The sequence below is a fragment of the Lampris incognitus genome, chromosome 15 (genome assembly GCF_029633865.1).
Source record: "Lampris incognitus isolate fLamInc1 chromosome 15, fLamInc1.hap2, whole genome shotgun sequence".
NCBI classification, from domain to species: domain Eukaryota; kingdom Metazoa; phylum Chordata; class Actinopteri; order Lampriformes; family Lampridae; genus Lampris; species Lampris incognitus.
Genome location: NC_079225.1, coordinates 2605001 through 2622025, shown reverse-complemented (window position 1 = coordinate 2622025; position 17025 = coordinate 2605001). Strand labels below are relative to the sequence as shown.

Here is a 17025-nt window from a genome sequence, read left to right as displayed (position 1 = left end):
ACGTCACTCTGGTGGCTTTCCTTCACACTGCTGTGGTTCTTCACACGTCACTCTTGTGGCTTTCCTTCACACTGCTGTGGTTCTTCACACGTCACTCTTGTGGCTTTCCTTCACACTGCTGTGGTTCTTCACACGTCACTCTGGTGACTTCACTTCACCTTGCTGTGGTTCTTCACATGTCACTCTGGTGACTTCACTTCACACTGCTGTGGTTCTTCACACGTCACTCTGGTGGCTTCCCTTCACACTGTTGTGGTTCGGTCACGTTTCCCTGAACGTTGTTTGGTCAGGAGTCAGCTGGCGATGAACATTAAGGGGAAATAAACCGGTTAGGGGCGTGTCTGAATTACGATATTCTTTCTTTTTTTCTCCCCCCTTTTCTCCCAACTATATCCGGCCAATTACCCCACTCTTCTGAGCCGTCCCGGTCTCTGCTCCACCCCCTCTGCTAATCCGGGGAGGGCTGCAGACTACCACATGCCTCCTCCCATACATGAGGAGTCGCCAGCCGCTTCTTTTCACCTGACAGTGAGGAGTTTCACCAGAGGGACGTAGCACGAGGGAGGATCACGCTATTCCCCCCAGTCCCCCTGCCGCCCTGAACAGGCGCCCCGACCAACCAGAGGAGGCGCTAGTGCAGTGACCAGGACACATACCCACATCCAGCTTCCCACCCGGAGACACGGCTAATTGTGTCTGTCGGGACGCCCGACCGCGCCAGAGGTAACACGGGGATTCGAACCCGTGATCCCCGTGTTGGTAGGCAGCGGAATAGACCGCCACGCTAACCAGGTGCCCCGTGAATGAGGTTTTTCATTTAATTCTTGCATCTGAAAAGCCCCCCCCCCCACTAGTTTCCCCTTGACTTGATAGTAGGGTGGGATACAGGTAATGTTTCTGTCAGATGGTCATGTACTTAAATGTTGGCCAAGGGTAGTCACATCTTTCTATCTATCTATCTATCTATCTATCTATCTATCTATCTATCTATCTATCTATCTATCTATCTATCTATCTATCTATCTATCTATCTATCTAAAGCAAGGGTATTCACATTGAATGATATGTGCACCGTTTGAAAGCCTGCCCCCACTGTTCTTTCTTGCTAATGAATCTTGGTTTGTGGTTAAGGATTTGTTTGATGTTCTCTGGAGTAGCTCATTTCAAGATCTTTGGACCGGATGACCATCCCCAGCCCCCGTTCTCCCTCTCTCCTGCACCATGTCTCTTTTCTATCATCCTCTCATCTCTCTGTGTAAACCTCCCCTCCCCCTCATCTCCTCACCATCCCCACACCTCCTCCCCACCAACCCTGGAGCTGTACAACCACCTCATTTATGTGGTAATTTCATTCACGCCTCTCCCAGTACCGTCCATGCAGTGTCTTTGTCCACGTCTGCGTCTAAGGTTGTGTCTTTGTTGGATGGCTGGGAGAGCTGGCGCTGGATCAGATGGTGTAGCTTGGTCTGCAGCATCCTGTGGGCCCAAGAGGTAACACCGAGGGCAGTCTGACAGGACGCGGAAGCGGGGCAGGCTAAGCTAACTGCTAGCCCATGCAGACCTGCAGTTCCGGCAGTCATCCTGGCTGGCACTCTTTCTCCTGGACAGTGGTTTTGTTTTAGTTTTTTTTTTACTTTGGGTGTATGTGATCTTGTAGTTCTTGTAGATTTTGGGTGGTTTTGTTCTTGTGTTGCGCTACTGTGCGCTGGGGGAAACGATGTTTCATTTCATTTCATGTGTGCAAGTGCATGAAATGAAATGGCGATGTGTTTCTGGTTCTGATTGTGATTCTGATTTCAGGACACAGTGACTACATCTGTCCGGCAACGAATCAGTGCACCATAGACAAGAACCGCCGTAAGAGCTGCCAGGCCTGCCGCCTCCGCAAATGCTATGAAGTTGGCATGACCAAGTGTGGTTTGTATTTCCCTGGTCCCTTTACTTTCTCTTTACCTGCTCGTTCCCTTCAGGATTTGATGTATCTGAACCTAATTTGAATCTCTTGCATTTTTCTGCATCCAACAAAAAGGGAACTTCACCAACTCGACATGTAGCCTTCCTGATATAGATCCTCGTGTTGCAGTCTCATTTGTTCAGATTTTCATGCCATGTCAGAGTTTGTGTTTAGATACCCTTTTCTTTTCTTTATACACTTGATTATTCTCTGGACTAATGCAAACCATCATCTCAGCTCTAACATTTGTAAATAGCTGTAGTGTATTAATTTTGTTCAAAATAAATCTATTCAACAGATTTATGAAGTGGACTGAGAAGTATTGGAAGATGTTGGGCAAAAGCTTGGCAACATGTCTCACACCTTGTTCTACAAGACCTGTTTGAGCCTTTAACCCAACGCTCAATTGCTAGTGCAAGAAAATAAAGTTTAGGCTCACATAAAAAAAGGAATGTCCATCCATCCACCCATCCATCCATTGTCCAAACCGCTTTTCCTGCTCTCAGGGTCGCGCGGATGCTGGAGCCTATCCCAGCAGTCATTGGGCAGCAGGCTGGGAGACACCCTGGACATCGTTAGTGGCTAGGCTAACTGCTAAGTGTTGTCAAAGTTATATATATATATATATATATATATATATATATATATATATATATATATATATATATATATATATATATATATATATATATATATATATATATATATATCATCATGTCAAAAGAAAATGGCTAAAACCTAGCGTCTGGTATATTTGCTTGAGCAACAATGATACTATTCTATTGTGAAATAGTTGCAACAGGCCAGAGGCGGGGACACCATTAGTGAGCTAGCTAGCTAGCTAGCTCAACATTAGTGAGCTAGCTAGCTAGCTAGCTCTGTGCTAAAACGTCAAATCCACAGAGTGTTTCCCGAGGTGCAGAAAGCCACATCTAACCAACTTAATCCTGGACGTAAAGTCGCCAAAGTCTATGTTAAGGGACAATTTCTCAAATCTATATTTAATTAAAAAAAAGCCCTACTCAGTGTTTCAGTAGATCATTTTCTTCAGCTCCATCTGCAAATGTTCACCATTAAAAAAAAATAAAGAGGAAAAACTCATTATAGAACTGACAGGAATGACACCTGCATGTTTTTCAGAGACTTCAGCAGAATGTGAACGTCATCCGCTAGCCAGCTCAGCTGTAGCACTTGTGGCCCACAGGGTCGGCTGGGTAATTAATCCCTGCGTGATTGGAGTTGCTGGAAAATGTTGAATTAAGAAATGATTCGTGTCGGCTCTGAAGTACTGCGCAGCCATTCCTTAGGTTTTGAAAGTAATGCTGGATGTCATTGAGAGTAAAAGCTACAAAAAACAAAATACAGAGCAGACAAGTAAGGTCTACATAGAAACCATTAATTGTATTTTCAGTTGCCACCAAAAATGGTGTTGAAGTTTTCCAACAGTTTTAAGTTTGTACTGAAGATTTATCACCCAAACAATAATTTTCAATAATTTTATCAAATTATTGAAATAAGACAATTTTTTGCATTATGGCGGCACGGTGGTGCAGTGGTTAGCGCAGTCGACTCACAGCAAGAGGGTCCTGGGTTTGAGCCCTGGGGTATTCCAACCTTGGGGGTGGTCCCGGGTCGTCCTCTGTGTGGAGTCTGCATGTTCTCCCCGTGTCTGCGTGGGTTTCCTCCCACAGTCCAAAGACGTGTAGGTCAGGTGAATCAGCCATACTACACTGTCCCTATGTATGGATGTGTGTATGGTGTGGTGTGGTGTGGTGGGGGGGGGCACTGTGTGACGGCCTGGCGGCCTGTCCAGGGTGTCTCCTCGCCTGCCGCCCAATGACTGCTGGGGTAGGCTCCAGCACCCCCTCGACCCTGGGGGCAGGATAAGCGGGTCAGGTAACGGACAGATGGATGGATGGGAAGCAGACAGTGGTGGAAGGGTCTTTGGTTTGACCACGCTGTTTCCTCGGCTCAGGTATGCGTAGGGAGCGGCGCGATGGTTTCAGGACCCCCCAGGCCAGGCGAGGGAGCCGCTGTTCCTCCCGCAGCAGGCCTAACAGACCAAAGAGGGAGCTGGTAAGTGGAGTTGAGGGTGGTTCCCCAAACGAACCCTGCCCCCGTAAACTTACCCCGGAGCAGCTGATCGTACGAATAATGGAGGCCGAGCCGCCAGAGATCTTCCTCATGAGGGACACGAGGTGTCAGCTGACCGAGGGAAACGTGATGATGTCACTCACGAATCTAGCTGACAAGGAACTGGTCCACATGATCAGCTGGGCCAAGAAGATTCCAGGTATATCCGTGTGTGTGTGTGTGTGTGTGTGTGTGTGTGTGTGTGTGTGTGTGTGTGTGTGTGTGTGTGCGTGTGAGGGATTGTGAGTGTGGGCAATATCTGACGTGGAAGTTGTTTCACCAGCTCAAATTAAACAGCCTGTTGTGATGAGATAATTACAGTTTCACTGAAATGAAGAAAAACAACCCAGCACATGTTTTGTGAGTGAGTCTTGTAGTGTTGTGTCTGGACCAGCACCTGCTTATACACAACAGCGTTTAACAATGACTTCTGAATGGTCTCTTAATTAGGAAACCCAAGATGCAGCATTATTTCTTTCTCCCAAACCTCTGATGCTCCAGTTTGTCTGATGGAGCTGTTAGTTGTGTAGCGGTGACCTGGTAGTTATTAGTTATGTAGTGGTGACCTGGTAGTTGTTAGTTGTGTAGTGGTGACCTGGTAGTTATTAGTTATGTAGTGGTGACCTGGTAGTTGTTAGCTGTGTAGTGGTGACCTGGTAGTTCTGTAACAGACCTGGTAGTTGTTAGTTGTATAGTGATGACCTGGTAGTTGTGTAACGGTGACCTGGTAGTTGTTAGTTGTATAGTGATGACCTGGTAGTTGTGTAGCAGTGACCTGGTAGTTGTGTACCAGTGACCTGGTAGTTGTTAGTTGTATAGTGGTGACCTGGTAGTTGTGTAGCGATGACCTGGTAGTTGTTAGTTGTATAGTGGTGACCTGGTAGTTGTGTAGCGGTGACCTGGTAGTTGTTAGTTGTGTAGCGGTGACCTGGTAGTTGTGTAGTGGTGACCTGGTAGTTGTGTAGCGGTGACCTGGTAGTTGTGTAACAGTGACCTGGTAGTTGTTAGTTGTATAGTGATGACCTGGTAGTTGTGTAGCGGTGACCTGGTAGTTGTGTACCAGTGACCTGGTAGTTGTTAGTTGTATAGTGGTGACCTGGTAGTTGTGTAGCGATGACCTGGTAGTTGTTAGTTGTATAGTGGTGACCTGGTAGTTGTGTAGCGGTGACCTGGTAGTTGTGTAGCAGTGACCTAGTACTTGTTAGTTGTGTAGTGGTGACCTGGTAGTTGTTAGTTGCCACTAGTCATTGACTGCTTTACATCAGTGAAAGCTGAAATGCAGTTAGACACGATTCTGAACTCATTAGGTAGAAACTAATAGAACATAAAGAAGCTAATATAATATATATAAACTAATAAAACATATAGAAGCTATGAGAATATATAGAAACTAATAGAACATGTAGAAAATATAACATATAGATGTTAATAGAACATATAGAAGCTAATAGAACATATAGAAACAAATAGAACATATAGAAACTAATAGAACATATAGAAACAAATAGAACATATAGAAACTAATAGAACATATAGAAACAAATAGAACACATAGAAGCTAATAGAACATATATAAGCTAATTGAACATATAGAAACCAGTAGAACATATAGAAGCTAATAGAACACATAGAAGCTAATAGAACATAGAGAAGCTAATAGAATATACAGAAAGTAATAGACTATATAGAAGCTAGTAGAACATATAGAAAGTAATAGAATAAATAGAACGTAATAGAATGAATGGAAACTATTAGAATAAATAGAAACTAATAGAATACGTAGAAACTAATAGAACATATAGAAACTAATAGAACAAATAGAAACCAGTAGAACATATAGAAGCTAATAGAACACATAGAAGCTAATAGAACATAGAGAAGCTAATAGAATATATAGAAAGTAATAGACTATATAGAAGCTAGTAGAACATATAGAAAGTAATAGAATAAATAGAACGTAATAGAATAAATGGAAACTATTAGAATAAATAGAAACTAATAGAATACGTAGAAACTAATAGAACATATAGAAACTAATAGAACAAATAGAACAAATAGAAACTAATAGAACATTTAGAAACTAATAGAACATATAGAAACTAATAGAACAAATAGAAACTAATAGAACTCACAGAAACTTATTGAACGTTTAGAAACTAATAGAACAAATAGAACATATAGAAACTAAAAGAACAATAGAAACCAATAGAACAAACAGAAACTAATAGAACGTTTAGAGACTAATAGAATAAATAGAAAGGTGTTTCCAGTGATATCTTTCATCAACATTATGCGTAGTGATTGGGATGTAGGTTGAGTGATTGAGATATTGATGATGAAGAGGAGCAGACCACCACCAGTAATGACAGCTCTTCATACATCATCCAGTCAGCGTCCAGCTAGTGATGAATGATAACACAACGTTCAGCTAGAGCCTCATTGCTGAATGATAACACAACGTTCAGCTAGAGCCTCATTGCTGAATTATAACACAACGTTCAGTTAGAGCCTCATTGGTGAATGATAACACAACGTTCAGCTAGAGCCTCATTGGTGAATGATAACAAAACGTTCAGCTAGAGCCTCACTGGTGAATGATAACACAACGTTCAGCTAGAGCCTCATTGGCGAATGATAACACAACGTTCACCTAGAGCCTCACTGATGAATGATAACACAACGTTCAGCTAGAGCCTCATTGGCGAATGATAACACAACGTTCAGCTAGAGCCTCATTGGTGAATGATAACACAACGTTCACCTAGAGCCTCACTGATGAATGATAACACAACGTTCAGCTAGAGCCTCATTGGTGAATGATAACACAACGTTCAGCTAGAGCCTCATTGGTGAATGATACAACGTTCAGTTAGAGCCTCATTGGTGAATGATAACACAACGTTCACCTAGAGCCTCACTGATGAATGATAACACAACGTTCAGCTAGAGCCTCACTGGTGCCCAGTGAGTAATGGTTCAGTACAATGACCTTTAGCAGACACACTAACTGGCCTGCTGTGTCCAGCATGTCAGGTCAGTGCTGCAATGTGACCTCCAGGGTAAAACGGAAGTCTAACCACACGTTTCACCTTAAGTGTTTTTTGTTTTTTGGGCATTTCCGCTTTATTTTCTAGTGCTAGTCGAGAGAGACAAGAAAGGCAGGGCAAAGAGGAGGGATGATGTGCAACAAAGGACCTGGGCTGGATTCGAACCCAGTGACATGAGTGTTTTGACTATAAGTGTATTGATGGAGTCCATCTGATGAGGAATTCAGACAGCTTGTCTGCATGATATGCAAACGCCTAATGACTGCTGGACCCCCAGAGATTCAGCTGTGGTCAGAGACCCCCCCCCCCAGGCTGATGCCATAACATTAACATAATTTGTTTGGGCGTCTGGGTGGCCTGGTGGTCTATTACGTTGCCTACCAACACGGGGATCCCGGTTCAGATCCCCGTGTTACCTCCGGCTTGGTCGGGCGTCCCTACAGACACGTTGGCCGTGTCTGCGGGTGGGAAGCCGGATGTGGGTATGTCTCCTGGTCGCTGCACTGGCACCTCCTCTAGTTGGTCAGGGCGCCTGGTCGGGGGGAACAGCGTGATCCTCCCACGCGCTACGTCCCCCTGGCGAAACTCCACACTGTCAGGTGAAAAGAAGCGGCTGGTGACTCCTCATGTACGGGAGGAGGCATGTGGTAGTCTGCAGCCCTCCCCAGATCGGTAGAGAGGGTGGAGCAGCAACTGGGATGGCTCAGAAGAGTGGGGTAATTGGCCGGGTACAATTGGGGAGAAAAGGGGGGGGGGTCATTAGTTTGGGGTGATGTATGTGTGCATGTTTGTCCAACAGATTGTGTAGATCCCACCCTGGCTAGTCCATCTTAAAACCAGATGTTATGACCTGCAAATGTGGCCTGTATGAATATGGACTGTTCTCAACAAAGAAAAAGAAAAGGTCAGCAGACCTGATTACTGATCGGGGGTGAATGTGGTACTCACCTGCTCATGATTTCTGCAGGGTTTATGGAGCTCAGCCTGTTAGACCAAGTTCACTTGTTGGAGTGCTGCTGGCTGGAGGTGCTGATGATGGGACTAATGTGGAGATCTGTGGACCATCCGGGGAAACTCATCTTCTCCCCCGACCTTAGCCTGAGCAGGTAACACCGAGCCGAAATCTACTCCCGCTTGTTTGGCAGGAACATGCCCCCCCACCCCCTCACCCCCTGTTGATACTGACTAAAGCGTTTGAGGTTGGCATCGTGGGTAGACACGAACCCAGTTATATATCTAGCCAGCACTTCTGTACCTCTTGCACCAGCTACACCCCACCCAACTCCAAAGAGGTTATGTCTTGTGTCAGCTTCTGTTGCCAAAGAGCAACCTTTCAGCTCTGTTCTTGCCCCTCGCTCAACGGGTCTCACAGCAGACCCCTACTCCCAATCTTAGGGATGATGGGTGGGTGGAGGACCCACACAATGGTCCCATAGAGAACCCAGTCAGTTTAAGTGGAACAACAGGGCATGCTTGGCCCCAGGTACGGGTGCTGGTGATACTTTTCTGGGCTGGGCAAACTTGATCCTCCTACTCGCCACTTTCATAGGGATCTATTTTGGATTAGGGTTGTGTGGGTCCACTCTTCACCCTGTACCTTCCCGATCACACAGTTTTAGGTATTGTTAAGCCCCACTTGGGAGGTAAGACCATGATCCAGGAAGGGTTTTCCTACAAGTAATTATCACATACATACATATCATATGTATTGCAGCTTCCCAAATGGGAAGACAAGCAGAAGTTGACCACTGCAACATAATCACTCATTTTCTTCAGAGATAACGTTATTTCAAGGTAAAAACATTACTTACAGGTCCAAATAATTATCTCCTTTTATTCATAACAAAGTATGACCACCGCTGGTACTGTTGGCCAGCAGGGTGCCGGTGGAAACTGTGCTACTGTTGGGTGAAGGAGAAGGAGAGGGGGAAGGCATGTCCAGAGGCAGCTAGAGAGGGGGAAGGGTGGGAGTGTGGAGGTGAGAGTCGGAACTTTGAATGTTGGCACTATGACTGGTAAAGGGAGAGAGCTGGCTGATATGATGGAGAGAAGAAAGGTAGGTATACTGTGTGTGCAAGAGACCAGGTGGAAGGGGAGTAAGGCCAGGAGTATCGGAGGTGGCTTCAAACTCTTCTACCATGGTGCGAATGGGAGGAGTAATGGGGTAGGGGTAATTCTGAAGGAAGAGTATGTCAAGAGTGTGCTGGAGGTGAAGAGAGTGTCAGACAGAGTGATGAGTATGAAGCTGGAAATTGAAGGTGTATTGCTGAATGTTATCAGCGCATATGCCATGCAAGTTGGACGAGAAAGAAGAATTCTGGAGTGAGTTGGATGACGTGGTGGAGAGGGTACCCAAGGAGGAGAGAGTGGTGATTGGTGTGGACTTCAATGGACATGTTGGTGAAGGGAACAGAGGTGATGAGGAGGTGATGGGAAGGTATGGAGTCAAGAAGAGAAATGTGGAAGGACAGATGGTGGTTGATTTTGCGAAAAGGATGGAAATGGCTGTGGTGAATACATATTTCAAGAAGAGGGAGGAACACAGGGTGACGTACAAGAGTGGAGGAAAGTGCACACAGGAGGTGCGATCTGAAAGGGATTGGGGACTGCAAGGTGGTGACAGGGGAGAACGTAGCTAGGCAGCATCAGATGGTGGTCTGTAGGATGACTTTGGAGACCAAGAAGAGGAAGAGAGTGAAGACACAGCCGAAGATCAAATGGTGGAAGTTGAAGAAGGAAGGCTGTTGTGTGGAGCTGAGGGAGGAGTTAAGACAGGCACTGGGTGGTAGTGAAGAGTTGCCAGATGGCTGGACAACCACTGCAGAAATAGTGAGGGAGACAGCTAGGAAGGTACTTGGTGTGTCATCAGGACAGAGGAAGGAAGACAAGGAGACTTGGTGGTGGAATGAGGAAGTACAGCAAAGTATACAGAGGAAGAGGTTGGCAAAGAAAAAGTCGGATAGTCAGAGAGATGAAGAAAGTAGACAGGAGTACAAGGAGATGCAGCGTAAAGCGAAGAGAGAGGTGGCAAAGGCAAAGGAAAAGGCATATGGTGAGTTGTATGACAGGTTAGACATTAAGGAAGGAGAAAGGACTTGTACCGATTGTCTAAACAAGTTGGAAAGGATGGGCAGCAGGTGAAGGTGATGAAGGATAGCGATGGAAATGTGCTGACAAGTGAGGAGAGTGTGTTGAGAAGGTGGGAGGAGTACTTTGAGGGGCTGATGAATGAAGAAAATGAGAGAGACAGAAGGTTGGATGATGTGGGGATAGTGAATCAGGAAGTTCAGCGGATTAGCAAGGAGGAAGTGAGGGCAGCTATGAAGAGGATGAAGAGTGGAAAGGCAGTTGGTCCTGATGGGTCCAAACATCTCCATGCCACCTGTGGAGGCATGGAGATGTTGAGGAGAGGTGGCAGTGGGGTTTTCAACTAGATTTTTTAACACTATCTTGGAAAGTGAGAGGCTGCCTGCGGAGTGGACAAGAAGCATGCTGATACTGAGTTTCTTTTTCTTTTTCTTTTTCTATTTGGAATCACACATTAACAGCATTTTACATAATCATCTTTAGGTGGATACTTTTACAAAGTGATCCATCTTTTCTGCATTTTACAGAGTGATTATAGAACCCAAAATAGAGCATTGGGGGTTCTTCCATTTGCGATAAAAGAAAAAAGAAAGAAAAGGTACAAAAACCATATTTACATAAACACATTTAAACAAAAGAAGGGCGTTTTGGGGAAATATACAATTTCCACTTCTCTCGGATTTTCTCAAATTTGGTTACCTTAAGCCCCATGGAGAAGGTCCATCTTTCCCATCACAAAAATGTCATCCTGTCTAAGGACAGGATGTTGTGTTGCTGTAGAGCGCACCAAGGCAAATTTGTAATTTGTGATATTGCGCTATACAAATAAAATTGACTTGACTTAAATTATATCATACCAGTCCTCTATATATGACGTCATACCAGTCCTCTATAGATGACGTCATACCAGTATGCTATAGATGACATCATACCAATCCTCTATAGATGACGTCATACCAGTCCTCTATAGATGACATCATACCAGTATGCTATAGATGACATCATACCAGTCCTCTATAGATGACATCACACCAGTCCTCTATAGATGACATCACACCAGTCCTCTATAGATGACATCAAACCCGTATGCTATAGATGACATCACACCAGTCCTGTGTAGATGACATCACACCAGTCCTCTATAGATGACATCATACCAGTCCTCTATAGATGACATCACACCAGTCCTCTATAGATGACATCACACCAGTCCTCTATAGATGACATCATACCAGTACGCTATAGATGACATCATACCAGTCCTCTATAGATGATATCACACCAGTATGCTATAGATGATATCACACCAGTCCTCTGTAGATGACATCACACCAGTCCTCTATAGATGACATCACACCAGTCCTCTACAGATGACGTCATACCAGTCCTCTATAGATGAAATCATACCAGTCCTCTATATAGATGACATCATACCAGTCCTCTATAGATGAAATCATACCAGTGCTCTATAGATGACGTCATACCAGTCCTCTATAGATGACGTCATACCAGTCCTCTATAGATTACATCATACCAGTCCTCTATAGATGACATCATACCAGTCCTCTATAGATGACATCATACCAGTCCTCTATAGACGACGTCATACCAGTCCTCTATAGATGACATCACACCAGTCCTCTATAGATGACATCATACCAGTACGCTATAGATGACATCATACCAGTCCTCTACAGATGATATCACACCAGTATGCTATAGATGACATCACACCAGTCCTCTGTAGATGACATCACACCAGTCCTCTATAGATGACATCACACCAGTCCTCTACAGATGACGTCATACCAGTCCTCTATAGATGAAATCATACCAGTCCTCTATATAGATGACATCATACCAGTCCTCTATAGATGAAATCATACCAGTGCTCTATAGATGACGTCATACCAGTCCTCTATAGATGACGTCATACCAGTCCTCTATAGATTACATCATACCAGTCCTCTATAGATAACATCATACCAGTCCTCTATAGATGACATCATACCAGTCCTCTATAGACGACGTCATACCAGTCCTCTATAGATGACATCATACCAGTCCTCTATAGATGACATCATAGCAGTCCTCTATAGAAGACGTCATACCAGTCCTCTATAGATGACATCATACCAGTCCTCTATAGATGAAATCATATCAGTCCTCTATAGATGACGTCATACCAGTCCTCTATAGATGACATCATACCAGTCCTCTATAGATGACGTCATAGCAGTCCTCTATAGATGACGTCATACCAGTCCTCTATAGATGACATCATACCAGTCCTCTATAGATGACGTCATACCAGTCCTCTATAGATGACGTCATACCAGTCCTCTATAGATGACATCATACCAGTCCTCTATAGATGGGGTGTCTGGCTTAAGCCATTTCTTTGTACTTGCTTTTCTAGCAGCTGCACTCAACATTCCAGATAAGTAACTTGTATTAATGTTTGTGGGTGTTGCATGTAATAGACCAAAGAAGAGTCCATCCCAATTAAAAGTAATTTTTGTCCCAAATATAGTCACTAATTCTATGTAAATCTTATGCCAAAAGGTATTTAGTCTTGGGCAGGCCCAAAACAAGTGGTAGTGGTTGGCTTCCTGGGAGCAGCTGGAAGAGCCTGAGTGGCGAGATGTGTGAACAGGTGTGATAAAATATCTACTGAGATTCTTCCAGCCAAACACTCTCCATGAGGGTCAGCTTGTTATCCTCCACTCAGATTCACAACACTTGGTCCAGACTTCCTCTGGGATGGAGCTGTTAGTTCCCCTTTCCCATTGCTGTTTTATGCAGGTAGTGCTTGCTATCTTAAGCTCCTGAAGTCCCCTGTATAGCCGAGAGATTATTTCAAGCCCTGAGTCCATCCTATAGGCACTAACAAATAATTTCAATAAATTATTTTCAAATGCCGTTTGACTCTCTAACATAAAACCGTTAATGTGATGGCGTACCTGAGGAAATCTCTAAAAGTCACTATTATTTAACTGGTGTAGTCTTTTCAACGTCTCAAAGTTGCTCAGCGTCCCCTGGTTAAAAACAGTACAGTATGAGGAGAGGCCCATCCTTTATGAACTGCATCTAATTTGTTTGGGGTAAAGTCAAGGTCGTGAGAGCACCATCTCTGGTACCGATTTTCAAGAACAAGGGCGATGTGCAGAACTGTAGCAACTACAGAGGCATAAAGTTGATCAGCCACAGCATGAAGATTTGGGAAAGAGTAATAGAAGCTAGGTTAAGAGGAGGAGAGGTGATGATCAGCAGCAGCAGTATGGTGTCATGCCACGAAAGAGCACCACAGATGTGATGTTTGCTTTGAGAATGTTGATGGAGAAGTATAGAGGAGGCCAGAAGGAGGTGCATTGTGTCTCTGTGGATTTAGAGAAAGCTTATGACAGAGTGCCGAGAGAGGAGGTGTGGTATTGTATGAGGAAGTCGGGAGTGGCAGAGAAGTATGTAGGAGTGGTGCAGGATATGTATGAGGGTGGTGTGACAGTGGTGAGGTGTGCGGTTGGAATGACAGATGGTTCAAGGTGGAGGAGGGATTACATCAAGGATCGGCTCTGAGCCCTTTCTTGTTTGCAATGGTGATGGACAGGTTGACGGACAAGATCAGGCAGGAGTCTCCATGGACGATGATGTTCGCGGATGACATTGTGATCTGTAGCGAGAGTAGGGTGCAGGTTGAGGAGAGCCTGGAGAGGTGGAGGTATGCACTGGAGAGAAGAGGAATGAAAGTCAGTAGGAGCAAGACAGACTACATATGCATGAATGAGAGAGAGGACAGTGGGATGGTCAGGATGCAAGGAGTGGAGGTGACAAAGGCATTTGAGTTTAAATACTTGGGGTCAACTGTCCAAAGTAGCGGGGAGTGCAGTAGAGGTGAAGAAGAGAGTGCAGGCGGGGTGGAGTGGGTGGAGAAGAGTGTCAGGAGTGATTTGTGACAGAAGGGTACCAGCAAGAGTTAAGGGGTAGGTTCACAAGATGGTAGTGAGACCAGCTATGTTGTATGGTTTGGAGACAGTGGCACTGACGAAAAGACAGGAGGCGGAGGTGGAGGTGGAGGTGGTAGAGATGAAGATGATATCATCATCCATGGAGACAGGATTAGGAACGAGTATATTAGAGGGACAGCTCAGGTTGGACGGTTTGGAGACAAAGCAAGAGAGGCAAGATGGAGATGGTTTGGACATGTGTGGAGGAGAGATGCTGGGTATATTGGGAGAAGGATGCTGAATATGGAGCTGCCAGGGAAGAGGAGAAGAGGGAGGCCAGAGAGGAGGTTTATGGATGTGGTGAAGGAGGACATGCAGGTGGCTGGTGTGACAGAGGAAGACGCAGAAGACAGGAAGAGATCCGCTGTGGTGCCCCCTAGCGGGAGCAGCCAAAAGTAGTAGTATCAGTAGTAGATTCATTAAAAATGTTGGCCCAAACAATTCACAGATTTAGAGCTGTTTTGCAATTTATATTTTAAACATAAATCCACCACCAGCTCTGACATAATCTACTACTACTACTACTACTACTCCTTCTCCTCCTCCTCCTCCTCCTCCTCCTACTACTACTACTACTACTACTTCCAGATGCTCCCATTAGGGGTCACCACAGCGGATCATCCGTTTCCATCTCTTCCTGTCCTCTGCATCTTCCTCTGTCACACCAGCCACCTGCATGTCCTCCCTCACCACCTCCATAAACCTCCTCTTTGGCCTTCCTCTTCTCCTCTTCCCTGGCAGCTCCATACTCTCACCTCCACCTGCCTACCCTCCTTCCTCTCCTGCTGCCCCTGGCCACGCCTTCCCCCTCTCCTTCTCCTTTGCTCAACAGTAGCATAGTTTCCACCGGTGCCCTGCCGGTCAGCAGTACCGGTGGTGGTGGTGGTGGTGGTTGGTAACCCGGGCCTCCACCGATCCAGTATGGACATCTGATTCATGGTCCGCATATTTGATTTGGCAAAGCTTTTACGCCGGATGCCCTTCCTGACATGACCCTCCCCATTTATACCCATATATACCCATATGTACAGGTGCCTCTCCAAAAATTAGAATATTGTGGAAAAGTTCATTATTTTCCATAACATAATTCAGAAAGTGAAACTTTCATGTGTTCTAGATTCATTACACATAAAGTGAAATATGTCAAGCCTTTCTTGTTTTAATCTTGATGATTATGGCTCACAGCTCATGGAAATCAAAAATCCAGTCTCTGAAAATATCAGAATATTTTATAAAACCAATCAAAAACAGGATGGATAATAGAGAAATGTCGACCTTCTGAGAAGTGTGTTCATTTGTGCGCTCAGTACTTGGCCGAGGCTCCTTTAGCAGGGATTACTGCTGCATCATCAGTGCGGCGTGGCATGGAGGCAGTCAGCCTGTTATGGAGCCGTTATGGAAGCCCAGGCTGCTTTGATAGCAGCCTTCAGCTCGTCTGCATTGTTGGGTCTGGGGTCTCTCATCTTCCTCTCGACAATACCCCATAAGCCACAGGAGGTCGCTGCTGGAAGGGCTGGCTGTTGGCAGAGTGCTGGATCAAAGCATGTCCATGGAAAGCTGACCGGAAGGGAAACGTGTGGTGGGAAAAGGTGCACAAGCAACAGGGAAGACCTCAGCCTTGAGAGGATGGTCAAGCAAGACCGAGTCAAGAACTTGGGGAGCTTCACAAGGAGTGGACTGAGTCTGGAGTCAGTGCATCAAGAGCCACCACACTCAGACCTGCCCAGGAACTGGGCTACAAGTGTGGCATCCCTAGTGTCAAGCCCCTCCTGGACCAGAGACAGCGTCAGAAGCGTCCTACCTGGGCTCAGGAGGAGAAGAACTGGACCGCTGGTCAGTGGTCCGAAGTCCTCTTTTCAGATGAAAGTAAGTGTTGCATTTCATTTGGAAATCAAGGTCCCAGGGTCTGGAGGAAGAGTGGAGAGGCACAGAATCCAAGCTGCTGGAAGTCCAGTGTGACGTTGGGGTGCCATGTCGTCTGCTGGTGTTGGTCCACGGTGTTTCATCACCGCAGCCGTCTACCAGGAGACTTTAGAGCGCTCCATGCTTCCGTCTGCTGACAAGCTGTATGGAGATGCTGGTTTCATTTCCCAGCAGGACTTGGCACCTGCCCACAGGGCCAAAACTACCATGAACTGGGCTTGGTTGGCCAGCCAACTGGCCTGACCTGAACCCTATATGGGGTATTGTCGAGAGGAAGATGAGAGACCCCAGACCCAACAATGCAGAGGAGCTGAAGGCTGCTATCAAAGCAGCCTGGGCTTCCATAACGGCTCCATAACAGGCTGGCGGCCTCCATGCCACGCCACACTGATGATGCAGCAGTAATTCCTGCTAAAGGAGCCTCGGCCAAGTACTGAGCGCACAAATGAACACACTTCTCAGAAGGTCGACATTTCTCTATTATCAATCCCTTTTTTGATTGGTTTTATAAAATATTCTGATATTTTCAGAGACTGGATTTTTGATTTCCATGAGCTGTGAGCCGTAACCATCAAGATTAAAACAAGAAAGGCCTGACATATTTCACTTTATGTGTAATGAATCTAGAACACATGAAAGTTTCACTTTCTGAATTATATTACGGAAAATAATGAACTTTTCCACTATATATATATATGTGTGTGTGTGTGTGTGTGTGTGTGTGTGTGTGTGTGTGTGTGTGTGTGTGTGTGTGTGTGTGTGTATATACGTATGTATATGTATATATGTGTGTGTATGTATGTGTATGTATACGTATGTATGTGTGTGTGTGTGCGTGTGTGTATGTATGTATGTATGTATGTATGTATGTATGTGT

General features: G+C 45.3%; 1 protein-coding gene across 1 annotated transcript in view; it reads left to right on the top strand.

Annotated features, from left to right (window-relative positions):
- The window catches only part of esr2a (estrogen receptor 2a), a 54882-nt gene that overhangs the window by 24342 nt on the left and 13515 nt on the right, over nucleotides 1-17025 (top strand). The window contains exons 4-6 of the mRNA XM_056294875.1: nucleotides 1801-1917; nucleotides 3930-4247; nucleotides 8102-8240. Of these exons, the coding sequence (XP_056150850.1) occupies nucleotides 1801-1917; nucleotides 3930-4247; nucleotides 8102-8240 (574 nt within the window). The remainder of the gene's footprint in view (nucleotides 1-1800; nucleotides 1918-3929; nucleotides 4248-8101; nucleotides 8241-17025) is intronic.